The 18,178-nt window shown below is 42.7% G+C and overlaps 1 protein-coding gene across 3 annotated transcripts in view; it reads left to right on the top strand.

The window, feature by feature from the left end:
* The window catches only part of JAM3 (junctional adhesion molecule 3), a 61,739-nt gene that overhangs the window by 39,032 nt on the left and 4,529 nt on the right, over nucleotides 1-18,178 (top strand). Inside the window, exons 2-4 of one of the 3 annotated variants that reach the window (XM_032640379.1) lie at nucleotides 13,697-13,762; nucleotides 14,471-14,584; nucleotides 17,667-17,819. In XM_032640379.1, coding sequence (XP_032496270.1) covers nucleotides 13,697-13,762; nucleotides 14,471-14,584; nucleotides 17,667-17,819 — 333 coding nt within the window. Of the gene's footprint in view, nucleotides 1-13,696; nucleotides 13,763-14,470; nucleotides 14,585-17,666; nucleotides 17,826-18,178 lie in introns of all 3 variants that reach the window. The other 2 variants (XM_032640381.1, XM_032640380.1) reach the window with 2 other exon arrangements.

Raw genomic sequence — 18,178 nt, 5'->3', positions numbered from 1 at the left:
CGCACCGTGATGAAGAGTGGCCCCCCGCTTGCCACGACTAAAGAAAGCCCTCGCACAGAAACGAAGACCCAACCCAGCAAAAATAAATTAATTAATAAACTCCTACCCCCAACATCTAAAAAAAAAAAAAAAATGAGGGGAAAATTAAGACATTCCCAGAAGAACAAAAGCTGAGGGAGTTCGTGACCACTAGCCCTGCTCTACAAAAAGTGCTAAAGGAAATCCTTCAAGTTGAAATGAAGCAACACTAGACAGTAACTCAAAGCTGTATGAAGATCTAAAGATCTCCAGTAGAGGTAATTAATGGGCAAATATAAATGCTAGTCTTATTATAATTTTGGTTTGTAACTGCACTTTTTATTTCTGTAGAATTTAAAAGATAAATCCATTATTGATAAGGCACACAACGTATAAAGACGTAATTTGTGTCTTCAGTACCATAAGGGGTAGGACAGTAGAATTTTTGTATACAATTAAAGTTAAATTGTTATCAATTCAAGTTTGTTGTAATTTTAGGATGTTATGATAATCCTCATGATAACCACAAAGTTTGGTTATCATGAGTATACCTAAAGGATATGAGAAGGGAATCAAAATGTGTCAGCACAAAAAAAATACAAAAGAAGGCAGTAGTGGATGCAATGAGGGACAAAAGAATAATATACACAGAAGACAAGTAGCAGAGTAGCAAAAGTAAGTCCTTTATCAGTTAATTAAATGAAAATGGATCAAACTGTCCAGTCAAAAGGCAGAGATTGGCAGAATGGATGAAATAATGTGATCCAGCTTTATGCTGTTTACAAGACACTCACTTTAGACCTAAACACAAATAGGATGGTAAAGTGAAAGGATGGAAAAAGACATTCTATGCAAATAATAACCAAAAGAGAGCTGAGGTAGCTATACTCAAATCAGACAAAATAGACTTTAAGTCAGAAAACAGTTACAAGAGACAAAGAATGATAATGTATATTGATTCACCAAGAAAACATAACAATTATAAACATATGCATGAAATATCTAAGCCCCATAATATATGAAGCAAACATTGAGAGGACTGAAGAGAGAAACAGATTGTTTTACAATAATAATCGGACATTTCAGTGCCCTACTTTCAATAACAGACAAGATAGAAGATTAATAAGGAAATATAGGACTTGAAGAACAATATGGACCAGTCAGACCTAACATATACAGAACACTACACCCCAAAACAGCAGAATACACATATTCCACATGTGCAGATGGAACATTCTCTAGGATAGATCATATGTTAGGTCAAAACACAAGTCTTAATTAAAAAAAATTTTTAAGCATATAAAGTATCTTTTCTAATCACAGTGGAATGAAGTTAGAAGTAAATAACTGAAGGAAACTAGAATATTTACAGATACGTGGAAATCAACATACTCTTAACCAATGGGTCAAAGAAGTTAAAAAGGAGGTTAGAAAATACCGGAAGAAAATGAAAATGAAAACACAACATACCAAAACTTAGTGGGATTCAGCAAAAGCAGTACTAAGACATGTAAATTTCAAAAAAAAAAAATATATATATATATATCACAAATCAGTGACAATCTTACACCTTTAGGAACTGGACAAAGGAGAACAAACTAAACCCAAAACTAGCAGAAGGAAGGAATTAATAAAGATTAGAGCAGAGGTTAATGAAAAAGAGAAAAGAAAAACAGTAGGGAAAAATCAATGAAAACAAAAGTTGCTGTTTTGAAAAGAACAGCAAAATTGACAAACCTTTAACTAGATTCAGTAAGGAAAAAAGAAGACTTGAATTACTAAAATCAGCAAAGAAAGTGGGGCTATAACTACTGATTTTATGGAAATAAATAGGATTATAAGACAATGCTATGAACAAGTATATATCAACAAGTTGGATAACCTAGATGAAATGGACAAATTCCTAAAAACATAAAATCTAGCAAAATGTAGTCATTAAGAAGTAGAAAATCTGAATAGAACTACAGTAATTAAAAACAGAAAAGCTTGGACCTGGTGGTTTCATTGATGGATTCTACCAAACATTTAAAGAATTAATACCAGTCCTTCTCAAAGTCTTCCCAAAGATTGAAGAGAATACATCCTAACTCATTCTGTAAGGCCAGCATTACCCTGATACTAACACCAGGCAAAGCCACTACAAGAAAGCCATAGACCAATATTCCTTAACATTGATGCAAAATTCTTCCAAAACGTACTAGCAGATGGAATTCCACAACACACTAAAAGGATTATACACCGTGAATGAATGGGATTTGTTCCCAGAATGCAAGATTGGTTTAACATATGAAAATTACGGCAATACATCGCATTAATAGAATATAGGAAAAGAACCACATGATTATCTCAGTTGATGCAGAAAATATATTTGACAAATTCAACACCCTTTCATAATAAAAACACTCAGTAAACTAGGAGTAGATGAGATCTCCTTCAACATAATAAAAGATAAATGAAAAACCTTATAGCCAGTGTCATAATTAATGGTGAAAGACTGAAAGGTTTTTCCCTAAGATCAGGAAGAAGAGTAGGATACCAGAGCTCACCACTTTTGTTCTACATAACATTGGAATTTCTAGCCAGAGCAATTAGGCAACAAAAAGAAATTTAAAAGTTATCCAAGTTGGAAAAGAAAACATAAAATTATCCCTATTCATGGATGACTTAATCTTATACGTGGAAAACCCTAAAGATTACACCAAAAACAAAGCAAAGAAACAAAAAACCCTGTTAGAGCTAATAACAGGAAAACAGAAAACAAAACCAACATACAAATATCAGTTGCATTTCTATACACTAACAAAGAACAGGAAATTAAGAAAACAATCCCATTTACAGTAGTATCTAAATGAATAAAATACTTAGGAATAAATTTAATCAAGGAGGTAAAAGGCATAGTACACTGAAATCTAGAAAACACTGCTGAAAGAAATTAAAGGAGATACAAATAAATGGAAGATACTCCACGTTTATGGATTAGAAAACCTAATATTGTTAAAACTATGGAAAGCCATCTACAGATTCAATACATTCTCTATCAAATCCCAATGTTGTTTTTTTTTTTTCAGAAATAGAAAATCCCATCCTAAAGTTTTATATGGAATCTCAAGGGAACCCGAATAGCCAAAGTCATCTTGAAAAAAAAAAAAAGAACAAAGTTGGAGGACTCACACTTGCTAATTACAAAACTTACTATGAAGCTACAGTAATCAAAACAGTATGGTACTGTCATAAAGATAGACGTATGGACCAATGGAACAGAACAGAGAGCCCTGAAATAAACTCTTGTGTATATAATCAAATAATTTCTGACAAGAGTGCCACGATCATTGAATGGAGCAGTCTTTTCACCAAATGATGTTAGAAAAACTGGATATACACATTCTAAATAATGAAGTTGGATCCTTGCCTTATAAAAAATTAAAATGGACCAAAGACCTAAACATACGATTTAAAACTATAAAATTCTTAGAAGAAAACAGTGGAAGATATTCATGACATTGGATTTGGCAATGATTTCTTGGATGTGACATCAAAAGCACAGGCAGGCAACAAAAGAAAAAAATAGGTAAATTGGACTTCATTGAAATTAAAAACTTTTGTACATCAAAGAATACTATCAAGAGAGTAAAAATACAACTTAGAGTGGGAGGAGGTATTTGCAAAGCACATATATAACAAGGGATTAATATCCAGAATATATAAAGAGCTCCTACTACTCAACAACAAAAACCCCAAACAATCCAATTTAAAAAATGGCAAAGGATTTGAATAAACATTTCTCCAAAGAAGATACGCAAATGGTCAATAAACACATGAAAGGATGTGCATTATTAGCCTTTATGGAAATGCAATTAAAAACCACAATGAGACACCACTTCACACCCATTAGGATGGATATTATTGGAAAAACAAAGAAAATTACGAACGTTGGTGAGGATGTGGAGAAATTCGAATCTGTCTGCATTGCTGATGGGATCATAAAATGGTGCAGCCACTGTGGAAAAGCTTGGGAGTTCTTCAAACAGTTACACATAGGATTGCAATATGACCCAGTAATTAAGCTTCTAGGTGCATACCGCAAACAGTTGAAAGCAGGGACTCAGATAGATATTTGTACACCACTGTTCACAGCAGCATTATTCACAATGGCCAAAAGGTAGAAACAACCTAATGTCCATCAACAGATGAATGGATAAACAAGACATGGTATACAGTCAGCACTCTGCATCTATGGGTTCCATATCCATGGATTTAACAAATGCAGATCCAAAATATTTGAAAAAAGATCCCAAAGCAATTAAACCCCAATAAAGATGTTTAAAAAAAAAAAGATTCCAGAAAGTTACAAAAAGCCACACTTGAATTTGCCTCGCCCTGGCAACTTTTTATATAGCATTGGCATTGTATTAGGCATTATAAGTAACCTAGAGATGATTTAAAGTACCTGAGGTTGTGTAGGTTATATGCAAACACTAGGCCACTTCATATGAGGGACTTGAGCATTCGTGGATTTTGCTAGCCGAGGGGTGTCCTGGAACCAGTCCACTGCAGACACCGAGGGATGATTGTATACGTACAGTGGAATATCATTCAGCCTTAAAAGGAATGAGATGCTGCTACATGTTACATGGATGTACCTTGGAAGCATCATCCTGCATGATGTAAGCCAGACATAAAAGGACAAATATTGTGTGATTCCACTTGTGAAGTCTGTCAAGTAGGCAAGTCCAGAGACAATGGCCTGGTGGTTGCCAGGGGCCAGGGTTCCGAAGAAGTGGGGAGCTCCTGTTTAATGGGGGTGGAGTTTCTGTTTGGTACGATGAGCAAGTTGTGGAGACAGATGGTGGTGTTGGCTGCACACATTGTGCGTGTACCTAATGCCGCTGAGGTTTTACACGTAAAAGTGGTTAGAATGGTAAACTTTATGTTGTACCAGAATAAAAAACATTGTTAAATAGTGATGATGGTGAGACCGTGGGAAAAGTGGAAAACGCAGTGAGAGTACAAAGGGCGGAGCCCCACGTCTCACATTCAGTTGTAAGAATCTCCTGAGATAAAAATACCACATTTGATAAAGGGGGAATCTTGATGTCACCCTGACTCCTGTTTTCTCTGTTCACCAACCTTCAGCTGGGTAGGAACAGCAGACTTTCTACCTGCTGCTGCTTTTTAGAGAGTCCAAAAGCAAAACTTCAGACATGACTGTTCAGTGAAACGCACTGCAGATTATTCATGACCACACGAGTATTCCTTTTATATACTTTGGTCATGAATACGGTTATGCCAGTTGATTTTTTTAATTTTTAAAAAAGATTTATTTACTTGGCTGCGTCAGGTCTTAGTTGCAGCACACGGGCTCTTTGTTGCGGCGCATGGGCTTCTCTCTAGTTGTGGCGCGTGAGGTGCGCGAGCTCAGTAGTCGTGGTGTGCAGGCTTAGTTGCCCTGTGGCATTCGGGATCTTAGCTCCCTGACCATGGATCAAACCCGCATCCCCTGCATTGCAAGGCAGATTCTTAACTGCTGGACCACCAGGGAAGTCCCATGCCAGTTGGTTTTTTAACTGATGTATTCACTGAAAGAATTCAGGAGACCTTACATAAAAATTTTTATCTAAGTTTAAATAGTTAAGTATATATATGATTTCTGGTGTATTGTGAATATCAATGCTTTAAAACTCTTCAGTTTTTTGCACACCCAACCGATTCCAAATGCCATACTGATTTCACTATCATCATTTTAGAAATAGAGAAGTGTTCTACGATTTAATGTTGAAATAATTACAGATTCACAGGAAGTTGCAAAGGTAGTACAGAGTGGTCCGGTGTACCCTGCTAAGCTTAAAAACCAAAATTTAGAAAGAAAACTTTCCTACAATGAATTTTTGGTCCAGCCCAACTCTGGAAAACAGTTATTAGTTTCTTTAAAAAACTAACCATGCCACAACATACGACGAGGGTTTGTGCTCTTGGGCATCTGTCCCAGAGAAAAGGAAACTTATGTTCATACGAAAGTCTGTGCACAAATGTCACAGCAGTTTTATTCATCATAGCCCCAAACTGGAAACAACCCAGACGCCTTTCCGTGGGTGAGTGGTTAAACACAGTGTGGTGCATCCCCGGTGCGGAGCGCTGCTTGGCTGTAGAAAGAAACAAACTGTCATTACACACAAGGTGGATGGATCTAAAGGGCTTTATTCTGAACGAAAAAGTCAGCCTCAAGAGGCCACCGACTGTGCATTTCCTGTTATATAGCATTCTCCAGATGACAGAATTATGGCCATAGGGGACAGATTAACATTTGCCAGTGCTGAGGGATGGTGAGGGCCTGCAGGAGGGAGGTCTTTGGTGATGGAAGAGGTCTGTGTCTTGACTGCAGTGGTGGTTACAGGAATCTTCACATGTGATAAATGATGTCCAACCATCCACATACACTGTACATGCGTCAGTTTTCTGGTTTTGATACTGTGCTGTAATTATATAACCACTGGGGGAGGCTGGGTCAAGGTCACATGAAATGAACACAATATACTTGGAACTTACCACACCTGCCTCCAGAGGACAGTCTTAAATTTCTTTCGGAGGATTTGAATAGAAACAGACAACTACACATGTCTTAGATTCCTTCTAAGTCCAAGATTTAATAATGGATTCCTGGGCAAGATGAAAAATAGAGTAGCCACATTACAGCTCTGTGAGCAAACTGAATTCAACTAAATGATTTTCTGGGAAACTCAAGGAGATCCAGTCTAGAACATAAAAAATGCACATTTGGGCTTCCCTGGTGGCGCAGTGGTTGGGAGTCCGCCTGCCGATGCAGGGGACACGGGTTCGTGCCCCGGTCTGGGAGGATCCCACACGCCGCGGAGCGGCTGGGCCCGTGAGCCATGGCCGCTGAGCCTGCGCGTCTGGAGCCTTTGCTCCGCGGGGAGAGGCCACAGCAGTGAGAGGCCCGCGTACCGCAAAAAAAAAAAAAAAAATGCACATCGATTTATTCGGCAAACACTTTTGGAGTCCCTGCTAAATACCATTCCACACTAGATTTGAAGATATAAAGATGAGTGTGTATGATACTTGTTTCTTTGTACTATTGATAGAATGTAAGCTCCATGAGGGCATAGATTTTTATCTTTTATTCATGTATCATCCCTCATGTTTAGGCCAGTATCTGGCTTATAAAAGGCAATAAATAAAAAATTGCTGAATGACTGGATTGTCCCAAAGAGCTTAGAGTCTGGTAGGCGCAAGCCGAGGTTGGTATGAAATTAAAGAGGAACAGCTGCATGTGATGTATGCTGTAATGGATTTTCCCCCTTTTTCTCCTTCCGTCCAAAATCCCTTTGCTGAGTCGTACATAATGTAGCCTCAGTGTATTCCGACAGCACCAGGAGGTTGGCTTATGTCTGAACCTCATGCCCAGGCACTGGCTCATATCCGGAGGAGTTACCTGCGATGTCTTCAAGCGTTTGGTCTGGGGCTTCCAACCCTCACAAACACTGTTCTGATACACAAGTTACTTCTGTATTTTAAAGTGGGACCCTGGGCTGTTGGAGGTGGGCAAAGTAAGGAACGTAACCGTCTTTACATTTAAGAACAGCTTGGGAGCAGAAGGAAATGCTGAGGAGAGACTCGGCACGGGGCCTCGGCAGAGCCAGGGCCTGGCTGCTGTGAGCCATCACTTCGTCTAGCTCTGCCCTTGCGCATGTGGTTGGGCAGGAGAGAGTCAGGCCTTGGGGTGCATTCACCTTGGCCACAACGCAGGGGGAGAAAAGAGGTGATTATCTCCATCATCTGGGGCTGTGTTACCTTAGCTTCTTTTAGGTTATAAGAAACAAGTGGTCTTGGTTTCCCTAAGAGGTTTATTGTGAAGAGTTGGCGCCCGTGACAATCTGACCTTTGTGGACACTAGAGTAACCTCAGTGTCCCCTTCTTGTCCCCTGGCTCCTCTGTCGCCAGCTCTGCGTCCTCAGGCTCTACTTCAGCTGTTTCTCTCGTGACTGTAAACTCTCTAGTTTATTCTCTTATTTCTCTCAGCTTCATACTTCTCAAGAGAAAGCCTCAGATTGGGTTGTCCTGTCATTATCCAGTCAGGCAAAGCTCTGGTGACTTACCTCTAAGGCCCCTTAGATGGCCTTTGGGTCGGAAGCTGATCCCTGGTCATAGTCATTTGGGACCACAGTTTTGGTGTCTCGTCACCTAAATTACAGTGATCGCACTGAAAGGACTGTCGGAGGTCATTTTCCTTAGAGGGAACCTGTGTGGCCTTGGTAGATACTCAGAGCGTCCCGTGTTTCTCTCTGTTAGTGGGTCCCTGGGGGCTTCTGGATGGAAGGAGCAGTGGAAAGGGCTGCATCAGTGTGGGTGGGTTTCCCCGAAAGGAGTGCACGTGGTTACAAAACAAAACAGAGCAGGCGCCACTTGTCCTGGATCTGAAATCTAAAGCAGAAGTGCCTGTTTTAGCAACTAATGACAGTTCAAGTATATTATACTTCTTCTTTTTTTTTTAATTTTAAAGTTTATTTATTTAGGCTCTGTTGGGTCTTCGTTGCTGTGCGCGGGCTTTCTCTAGCTGCGGCGAGCGGGGGCTACTCTCGTTGCAGTGCGCAGGCTTCTCATTGCGGTGACTTCTCTTGTTGTGCAGCACGGGCTCTAGAGCGCAGGCTCAGTAGTTGTGGCGCACGGGCTTAGTTGCTCCGCGGCATGTGGGATCTTCCCAGGCCAGGGCTCGAACCTGTGTCCCCTGCATTGGCAGGCAGATTCTCAACCACTGCGCCACCAGGGAAGCCCCTATACTTCTGACTTTCATCCCAATTATTACATTCTTTAAGGCTTCTGCTGTAATTAATGAAGTCTTACTAAATAAGACAGAAAGCATCAAAACACATACTTGGAATGTATACATGTAGCCGAACCATTAAATAAGATTTAAAAATTAAAAAAATGGATTGTTGTGACCTGCAGCTCAGAGTACAAGTCTTCACATTTTCTTACCTGGTGTGGTAAGCTGAGGTCCAGGGACCTTAATGAGGGTTAACGTAGGAAGGCCTTCTCTGGGGAGGGCATATTCTCCTAGAGGTCAAGTAGCTGAAGAATGACATTTTGTAGGTGGTCAATGTACCTAGTTGATCTTGTCTCCAAGAAATCAGCTAAGACATTGTGAGACCATGATAACTGATTTCAGCGTTGTTTAAACACGTGGATAGTCAGGTGCTAATTGTGAAAGAGGTCACCATGCAAATAGCATATTTTGATTTCATCGATAGCTTCATTCAGCTAAGCCTCATGAAAATGCCATGTTGTTATTTTTCTTATTTTACCAAAGACTGGTGCAAACTTTTTAATGGATAGAAATCACGGGTTAGATAAACAGCTAATCCAGCAAGGTGGTCTCTTACCTGGTTGGTAACTGTACCCAGAATGTCCATGCCATCATGCAGGGGAAGGTACCGGGCAGGAGGGAGGAATGACAAGAAGGCCCATGTAGGTCTGGGAGATGATGAAAAGAAAATTCTTAAAAAAAATTTTTTTTATTGAGGTAACATTGATTTTATAACATTATATAAGCTTCTTGTGCACAGCTTTATACTTCTACTTCTGTATCCACTACAGCAGCTTACCACCAAGGGTTTACTTTCCACGCATCACCATATTGACCCCCTTTACCCATCCCCACCCCCTCTGGTAACCATTACTCTGTTCTCTGTATCTACATGTTTGTTATCGTTTGGTTTGGTTCATTTATTTTGTCATTTTGTTTGCTTTTTTATATTCCATGTATGAGTGAAATCATATGGTATTTGTCTTTCTTCACCTGATATTTCACTTAGCATAATATCCTCAAGGTTCATCCATGTTTTTGCAAATGGCAAGATTCCATCCTCTTATGGCTGAGTAATATTCCATCCCACACACATATATATACAAACACATGCCACATCTTTATCCATTTTTCCATTGATGGCCACTTAGGTTGCTTCCATATCTTGGCTACTATAAATAATACTGCAATGAACATAGGGGTGCATATATCTTTTATAATTAGTGTTTTTGTTTTCTTCTGATAAACACCCAGGAGTGGAATTGCTCAGTCATATGGTAGTTCTAGTGTTAGTTTTTTGTTTGTTTTTTGCGGTACACGGGCCTCTCACTGTTGTGGCCTCTCCTGCTGCGGAGCACAGGCTCCGGACGCGCAGGCTCAGCGGCCATGGCTCACGGGCCCAGCCACTCCGCGGCATGTGGGATCTTCCCGGACCGGGGCACGAACCCGTGTCCCCTGCATCGGCAGGCAGACTCTCAACCACTGCGCCACCAGGGAAGCTCCCTAGTGTTAGTTTTTTGAGGCTCTCCATACTGTTTTCCACAGTGGCTGCACCAATTTACATTATCCATGTGCACCATGGTTTCCTTTTCTCCACATCCTTGCCAACACTTATTATTTCTTGCCTTTTTGATAACAGCCATTCTGACAGATATAATGTGATATCTCATTGTGGTTTTGATTTGCGTTTCCCTGATAATTAGTGACGTTGAACATCTTTTCACGTCTGTTGGCCATGTGTATGTCTTCTTTGGAAGAATGTATGTTCCGTTCCTCTGCCCATTTTTTAATCAGGTTATTGGGGTTTTTTTTATTGTTCTTTATATATTTTGAGCATTAATGTCTTATTGGATATATGATTTGCAAATGTCTTCTCCTATTTGGTAGCTTGTGTTTTCATTTTGTTGTTTTCTTTGCTGTGCAAAAGGTTTTTAGTTTGATGTGGTCCCATTTGTTTATTTTTGCTTTTGTTTCCCTTGCTGAGGAGGCATATCTAGAAAGATATTGCTAAGACTGATGTCAAAGGCGTACTGCCTGTGTTTTCTTTTAGAGTTTTATGGTTTCATGGGTTACATTCGATCTTTAATCCATTTGGGGTTGATTTTTGTATATGGCATATGATAGTCATCTAGTTTCAATTTTTTTTTTTGCATGTGGCTGTGCAGTTTTCCCAACACCATTTATTGAAGACTATCCTTCCTCCATTGTATGCTGTTTGCTCCTTTGTCATAAATTAATTGTCCATATATGTGTGGGTTTATTTCTGGACTTTCAATTCTGTTCCATTGAGCTATATCTGTTTTTCTGCCAATATCATGCTGTTTTGAGTTCTAAAGCTTTATAATGTAGTTTGAAATCAGGGAGTGTGATATCTCCAGCTTTGTTCTTTTTTTCTCAGGATTGCTTTGGTTATTCAGGGTCTTTTGTGGTTGTATATGAATTTTAGAATTTTTGGTTCTATTTCTGTGAAAAATAAAAATGCCCTTGGGATGTTGATAGGGATTGCACTGAATCTGTGGTTGCTTTAGGTAATATGGACATTTTAACAGTGTTAATTCTTTCAGTCCATGAGCACAGAATGTCTTTCCGTTTCTTTGTGTCTTCTTCAGTTTCTTTGAACAATGTCTTATAGTTTTCTTTGTACGGGTCTTTCACCTCCTTGGAAAAATTTATTCTTAGGTTATTTTATTCTTTTTGTTGCAGTTGTAAATGGGATTGTTTTCTTAATTTCTCTTTCTGCTAGCTTGTTGTTAACTTTTAGAAATAGAACAGATTTCTGTATGTTGATTTTGTACCCTTCAACTTTACTGAATTCATTTATTATATCTAATAGTTTTTTGGTGGAGTCTTTAGGATTTTCTGTATATAAAATCATGTCATATACAAATAGTGATAATTTCACTTCTTCCTTTCAAATTTGGTTGTTTTTATTTTTTTTATTAATTCTTTTTCTTTTTTTTTTTTTTTTTTTTTTTTTTTTTGCGGTATGCAGGCCTCTCACTGTCGTGGCTTCTCCCATTGAGGAGCACAGGCTCCGGACACGCAGGCTTGGCGGCCATGGCTCACGGGCCCAGCCGCTCCGCGGCATGTGGGATCTTCCCGGACCGGGGCACGAACCCATGTCCCCTGCATTGGCAGGTGGACTCTCAACCACTGTGCCACCAGGGAAGCCCCTAATTTTTTTTTTTTTTTTTTAATTTATTTTTTGGCTGTGTTGGGTCTTCGTTGCTGCACACGGGCTTTCTCTAGTTGCGGCGAGTGGGGGCTACTCTTTGTGGTGCTCGGGCTTCTCATCACAGTGGCTTCTCCTGTTGCGGAGCACAGGCCCTAGAGCACGTGGGCTCCAGCACCTGTGGCGCGTGGGCTCTGTAGTTGTGACTCATGGGCTCTAGAGCACAGGCTTGGTAGTTGTGGCACATGGGCTTAGATGCTCCATGGTACGTGGATCTTCCCGGACCAGGGATCAAACCTGTTTCCCCTGCGTTGGCAGGCGGATTCTTAACCACTGGGCCACCAGGGAAGTCCCCGGATGTTTTAATTTTCTTTTCATGGCTAATTGCTCTGGCTAGGACTTCCTGTGTTGAATAAGAGTGGTGAGAGTGGGCATCCTTACCTTGTTCCCAATTGTAAAAGAAAGCTTTTAGTTTTTCACTGTAGAGCAGTGGTCCCCAACCTTTTTGGCACCAGGGACTGGTTTCATGGAAGACAGTTTTTCCTCAGAATGGGGGTGGGGGGATGGTTTAGGCAGTAATGTGAGTGGCAGTCAGGCGGCAATGTGAGCGATAGGGAGTGGAAGATGAAGCTTCGGTTGCTTGCCCGCCGTTTACCTCGTGCTATGTGGCCTGGTTCCTAACAGGCCTACCGGTCCACGGCCCGGAGGTTGGGGACCCTTGCTGTAGAGTGTGATGTTAGCTGTGGGTTTGTCATTTGTGGCCTTTATTATGTTGAGCTTCCTTCTATACCCATTTTTTGAGAGTTTTGTCATAAATAGGTGTTGAACCTTGTGAAATGTTCTTTCTGCATCTGAGATGCTCATATGGTTTTTATCCTTCATTTTGTTAATGTGGTGTGTCATGTTCATTGATTTGTGGATGTTGAACCATCCTTGCATCCCTGGGATAAGTCCCACTTGTTCATGGTGTGTGATCTTTTTAATGTATTGTTGTATTCAGTTTGCTAATATTTTGTTGAGAATTTTTGCATCTATGTTCATCAGAGATAATTTTCTTTTTGTGTGTTATCTTTGTCTGGTTTTGGTATCAGGGTAATGTTGGCCTTGAAAAATGAGTTAGGAAGTGTTCTGTCCTCTTCAGTTTTGGGGGATAGTTTGAGAAGGACAGGTATCAAATCTTCGAATGTTTGGTAGGATCTACCAGTGAAGCTGACTGGTCCTGGACTTCTGTTTGGGGGGAGCTCTTGGTTACTGCTTCAGTCTCCTTACTAGTGAGCTATTTGGATTTTCTTTCTTCACGATTCAGTCTTAGAAAGTTGTATGATTCTAAGAATTTGTCCATTTCTTCTGGGTTGTCCAGTCTGTTGTGTAGCTCTCTCTTACAATCGTTTTTTAAAAAGTACATTCTTAGAGGAAGGTCTTGGAAGTTCTAGAGGCTTTGTTCTGGGACTAAGAAGGAAAGTTCACTCTGAGAATTCTCTTTCTCCTGGGTTCCTTCCAGTGAAGGTCAGACTCAGAAAGCAGTCACCCTGCTGTATCTAAGAGACTTTGTTTTGGAACATGACATTTGACATCCTCTGTGGTTCGTGACTGTAGCCGCCATGAAGGGAAAGTCTGATGTCAAGTGCGGGTTCTCTGCTCTCTTAGTGTCGCGTTGTCTCTGATTTTACTTTTCTTTTTTCCCTCAGGCTGCTTGATAGGGGCTGTGAATCTCAAATCCAGCAACCGAAACCCAGTGGTACAGGAATTTGAAAGTAAGTCCAAGGAAGGGTTTAGGCAAAGGGGCACCACTTGGTGATCTGGCAGCCGATGCAGGATAGACACACACAGATGTGTCCTGCCCAAGAGGCTTGGGGGTGGCTGGCTCCCCAGCAGCCATCTGATGTGCACATGTGAGCGAAGCACTGCTTCAGCAGCCCGTGGGCAAGTCTGCAGGCTTTCTGTTGGCTGAAACCTGATTCCTGGCCTGGCTTTGCGTTTACACAACCAAGAACGTTCTTATATACGAGCAGAGTGTTAGGGGGAACGTGTGCTCTCTTTAATAAAAGTCTTTGCTAATCATCTATATTGTTTTTCTAGATAAAACTAAAGTCTCTTGGAGCCTGGAGCTAGCTAGATTTTTTTTTTTTTTTTTTTTTTTTTTGCGTTACGCGGGCCTCTCACTGTTGTGGCCTCTCCCGTTGCGGAGCACAGGCTCCGGACGCGCAGGCTCAGCAGCCATGGCTCACGGGCCCAGCCGCTCCGCGGCATGTGGCATCTTCCCAGACCGGGGCACGAACCCGCGTCCCCTGCATCGGCAGGCGGACTCTCAACCACTGCGCCACCAGGGAAGCCCGCTAGCTAGATTTTTAATCTACACGACAGACCTAAATATACATATAGCTTGCAGGGTCTGGGTATACAAGTGAACCTAAAATTGTTCCACATTCACTGACAGTTCTCTTTCTTCCCTTGCTCATTAGGTGTGGAACTATCTTGTATCATTACGGATTCACAGACAAATGACCCCAGGATTGAGTGGAAGAAAATCCAAGATGAACAAACCACATATGTGTTTTTTGACAACAAAATTCAGGGTATGATCCTGTGGTCCTCTGGTTTGTACAGAAGGCCCAGGCATGCACTTGTGGCCAAGACTTTGCTCTAACTGGACCTGCATCTGTAGCCAGGATTGGTGTTCTGTCTTGTTTTACATATGGAAAAGTCAACATGCAAAAGTAGTGAGAATAGTGTATGGAACCTCCCAACATGCAAAAGTAGTGAGAATAGTGTATGTGACCCTGCTTCAGTAAACATCACGTAATCAGTTAGGATTTTAGTCCACGCACAGCCGTAGCTTCGAGGTATCTGAGTGAGCATTCTCCGAGGCCATCTCCCTATCGTGACCCACGACTTTATAAGTGACTTCATTAGTAGGACAGTATGGAACAGCAGGGGGACAGCAGCACCCACTGTACACACCTGGGTGCTGAGTGCACCATGCGGAGGGCAGGGTACGGGTTGCAGGGAGGTGCTGGGCCACGAGCACGTGGGGCAGAAAGACATGGAAGCGCAGGGAGCTTCTTGGAGGGACCGCTGGCTCTTGGCCCAGCAGGGGAGGGCAGACACGAGGTGGATGGCGCTTGGAAGGCCTCAGGAGGGGCGTGATGTGGTCCCACTGATGCTTTAGAGATGGGGCTGGTGGTGGGCACAGCTGAGAGCAGGGCCCAGTTCAGGATTCTTCTGCAGAGGCCAGGAGGGGGTCAGGGTAGTGTGGACGGGGCGGGGGGTTGTGATGGCAGGAGGGGGCCGCCCCGGGGGACAGCAGGCGGATGGAAGAGTCAGCGCAGCTGCAGAGGTGGGCAGCCCCGATCCCTCTGAGAATATGACAGTGGGGGTTTTAGGGAAGGGGTGGAGGCTTTGCGCCATCAACCTGAAATTACGGCCTTTCTTCCTCAGGTCCTCCACATCATCGGGGGTCATGGGCTTTTAGAAACAGTTCTGTTTGCCCACCAGTATCCTCCCACCTCTGGTTTACGAAGAGATGGCAATGCTATTCTCAGGAAACAAATCGGTTTTCTCTGGCAGCTTCATCAGGCTGTTCTGGATAAGCCCTGACGGAGTGAGAATGTTCTTAAGCAACTTTCTGTTTCTTCCCCCCCCAGAAATTGCCACACAAAACAGAGGCCTGGAGGGAGGCCTTGCCTAGGGCAGGGCTGTGCTGCCAGCGCCTGGTGGGTTTGCGTTTACTTGTTTCCCACACGGTGGACGCTCTGACCCCTGCTGGTGCCTGGATGACGAACCTTCCCACTAGAAAACGCCGTCAGACACGTTCGTTCTCTTAGCAAAAGCATTTTGCCGTTTCCATCACGTGTGGTAAATCCTTCCTAGACTTGTCACCAATTAGCAGGTTTAGTAAATTCGTTTCTAATTTTTGTGTCATTTTCTTTTCTAACTCTTCCCCTATTTGTCAGTGCCCGGGTTCTTTGTGCTTCTTAAAGAGTTACTGTGTCCTTTATGCTTTAAAAATGTTTTAATTGAGACACAGTAATTCACATAGCATGAAACTCACTGTTTTGAAGCGTGTAGTTGGTGGTTAGTACATTCAGCAAAGTCGTGTGGCCGTCACTGTCAGATTCCAGCACATCCCCGCCCCCAAAAGAAACCGTGTCCCTTCTTCCCCAGCCTGGCAGCCACTAATCCACTTGGTGGGTTTGCCTGTCCTGGATGCTTCCTATAAATGGAATCATACAATATTTGGTCCTGGCTTCTTTCACTTAGTGCATCGTTTTCAAGGTTCATCCATGTTGTAGCAAGTGTCTGTACTTTGTTCTTTTTAAAAATATATATATTTATTTGGCCTTGTCGGGTCTTAGTTGCAGCACGTGGGATATTCATTGCGGCACGTGGGATCTTTAGTTGTGGTGCACGGGCTTTAGAGAGCACAGGCTTAATTGCCCCGTGGCATGCGGGATCTTAGTTCCCTGACCAGAGATTGAATCCATGTCCCCTGCACTGGAAGGCGGATTCTTAACCACTGGACCACCAGGAAAGTCCCGGTTCTTCTTTCTATCGATGAATAATATTCCATTATAGATATGCCGCATTTCATCAACTGCTGTACATTTGGGTTGTTTCCATTTTGGGCTATTATCAATAATGTTCATAAACATTGTACAGGTTTTGGTGCCAACGTAATTTTTCACTTCTTGGGGATAATTAGCAGGAGCACGATTGTGGGGTCATGTGGTATCACATGTTCAGTTTTTTGAGAAACTGCCACGCTCTTTTCCACAGTGGCTGGACGATTTTACGTTCCCTTGGCTGTGTGTTTCCCCGCATCCTCAGTAACGCTTGAGATTATCCATTGTTTTGATTCCAGTCATCCTAGGGGGTGTGAAGTGGTATCTCGTTGTGGTTCTGACTTGCATTTCCCTGACAGCTAATGATGTTGAGAATCTTTTCACGTGCTTATTGGCTATTTGTCTATCTTTTTGGAGAAATGTCTACTCAAATCCTTTGTCCATTTTTAATTAGGTTATTTGTTGAATTGCGAATTTTCATACGTTCTGTATACTAGTCCTTTGCCAGATATATGATTTTCTCCCAGTCAGCAGATTGTCTTCTTACTTGCTTCTGTCCTTTGAAGCACAAAAGTTTTTAATTTGTTATGAAAGGCTCGTGAGGGCCGATATAACTTTGTGTTTGTGGGCTTGTGCTTTTGGTGACCTAAGAGATCACTGTCTAGTCCAAGGTCATGGTTATTCACGTCTCTGTTTTTTCCTAAGTGTTTGTTTCAGCTTGTGCAGCAAGGTTTGTGTGGTGTGTGGTGTGAGGTAGGGGTCCATGTCATTCTCTTGCATGTGGGTACCCAGGTGTCCCAGTACCATTTGTGGAAGCTGTTTGTCTTTTAATGTTGTTTAACTTGTTTTCTCTTTTAATGGGGAACCCTTTCTGGGAATGATGAAAAGGAAAGGAGGCCCTTGCCTTAACAACAGAGACACATGGCCAAGTCCTCTTACAGCCCAGGCACTCCCTTGGCGCTCGGCATTCTCACAGGAACGGAGACGAGCCAGTTGTAGTTTTCCTGCCGAGGCACCAGAGATGGCCCCAGAACCTCCTCCTTCAAGCAGCAGAGCTGTCTGTAAAGAGCCCCTCAGTGCCCTGTCTTCTGTACAGGAGACCTGGCCGGCCGTGCAGAACTGCTGGGGAAAACCTCTCTGAAGATCTGGAATGTGACCCGGACGGACTCAGCCCTTTACCGCTGCGAGGTGGTTGCTCGGCACGACCGCAAGGAGATTGATGAGATTGTCATCGAGTTAACTGTGCAAGGTGCGGGTGCACGTGGGGTGGTGGCCCCTGCCCTCGGCTCACGCGCCTGCCTGTGGGGAGAAGACCAGCTTCCTTCCTTCCTTTGCTTCTACGGTCACGTCCCCGAGGGTGTGGCGCTTGGCGGGGCAGGGTGGGGAAGAGGAAGCTCAGGCTGCCTGCGTTGGGTTGGAGGTGAGAAGGGGAGCTTCTGCTTCTTCTGTCCACCTGCTAGAGGGGGTGGAGGCACTGGGAACGCTGGGGGGTCACCTACGGGGGCAACCACAGGCAGCGTGAGCTGCGGGGGAGCGGGCCTGCCCGCAACGCAGCGTCTGGAGCCTGGCTGGCTCTCTTGTTTTTGGAGCAGGTTCATTGTGGGCCGT

This window comes from Phocoena sinus, chromosome 8 (assembly GCF_008692025.1).
Source record: "Phocoena sinus isolate mPhoSin1 chromosome 8, mPhoSin1.pri, whole genome shotgun sequence".
Taxonomy (NCBI): Eukaryota; Metazoa; Chordata; class Mammalia; order Artiodactyla; family Phocoenidae; genus Phocoena; species Phocoena sinus.
This window is presented reverse-complemented; position numbering and strand designations above follow the sequence as displayed.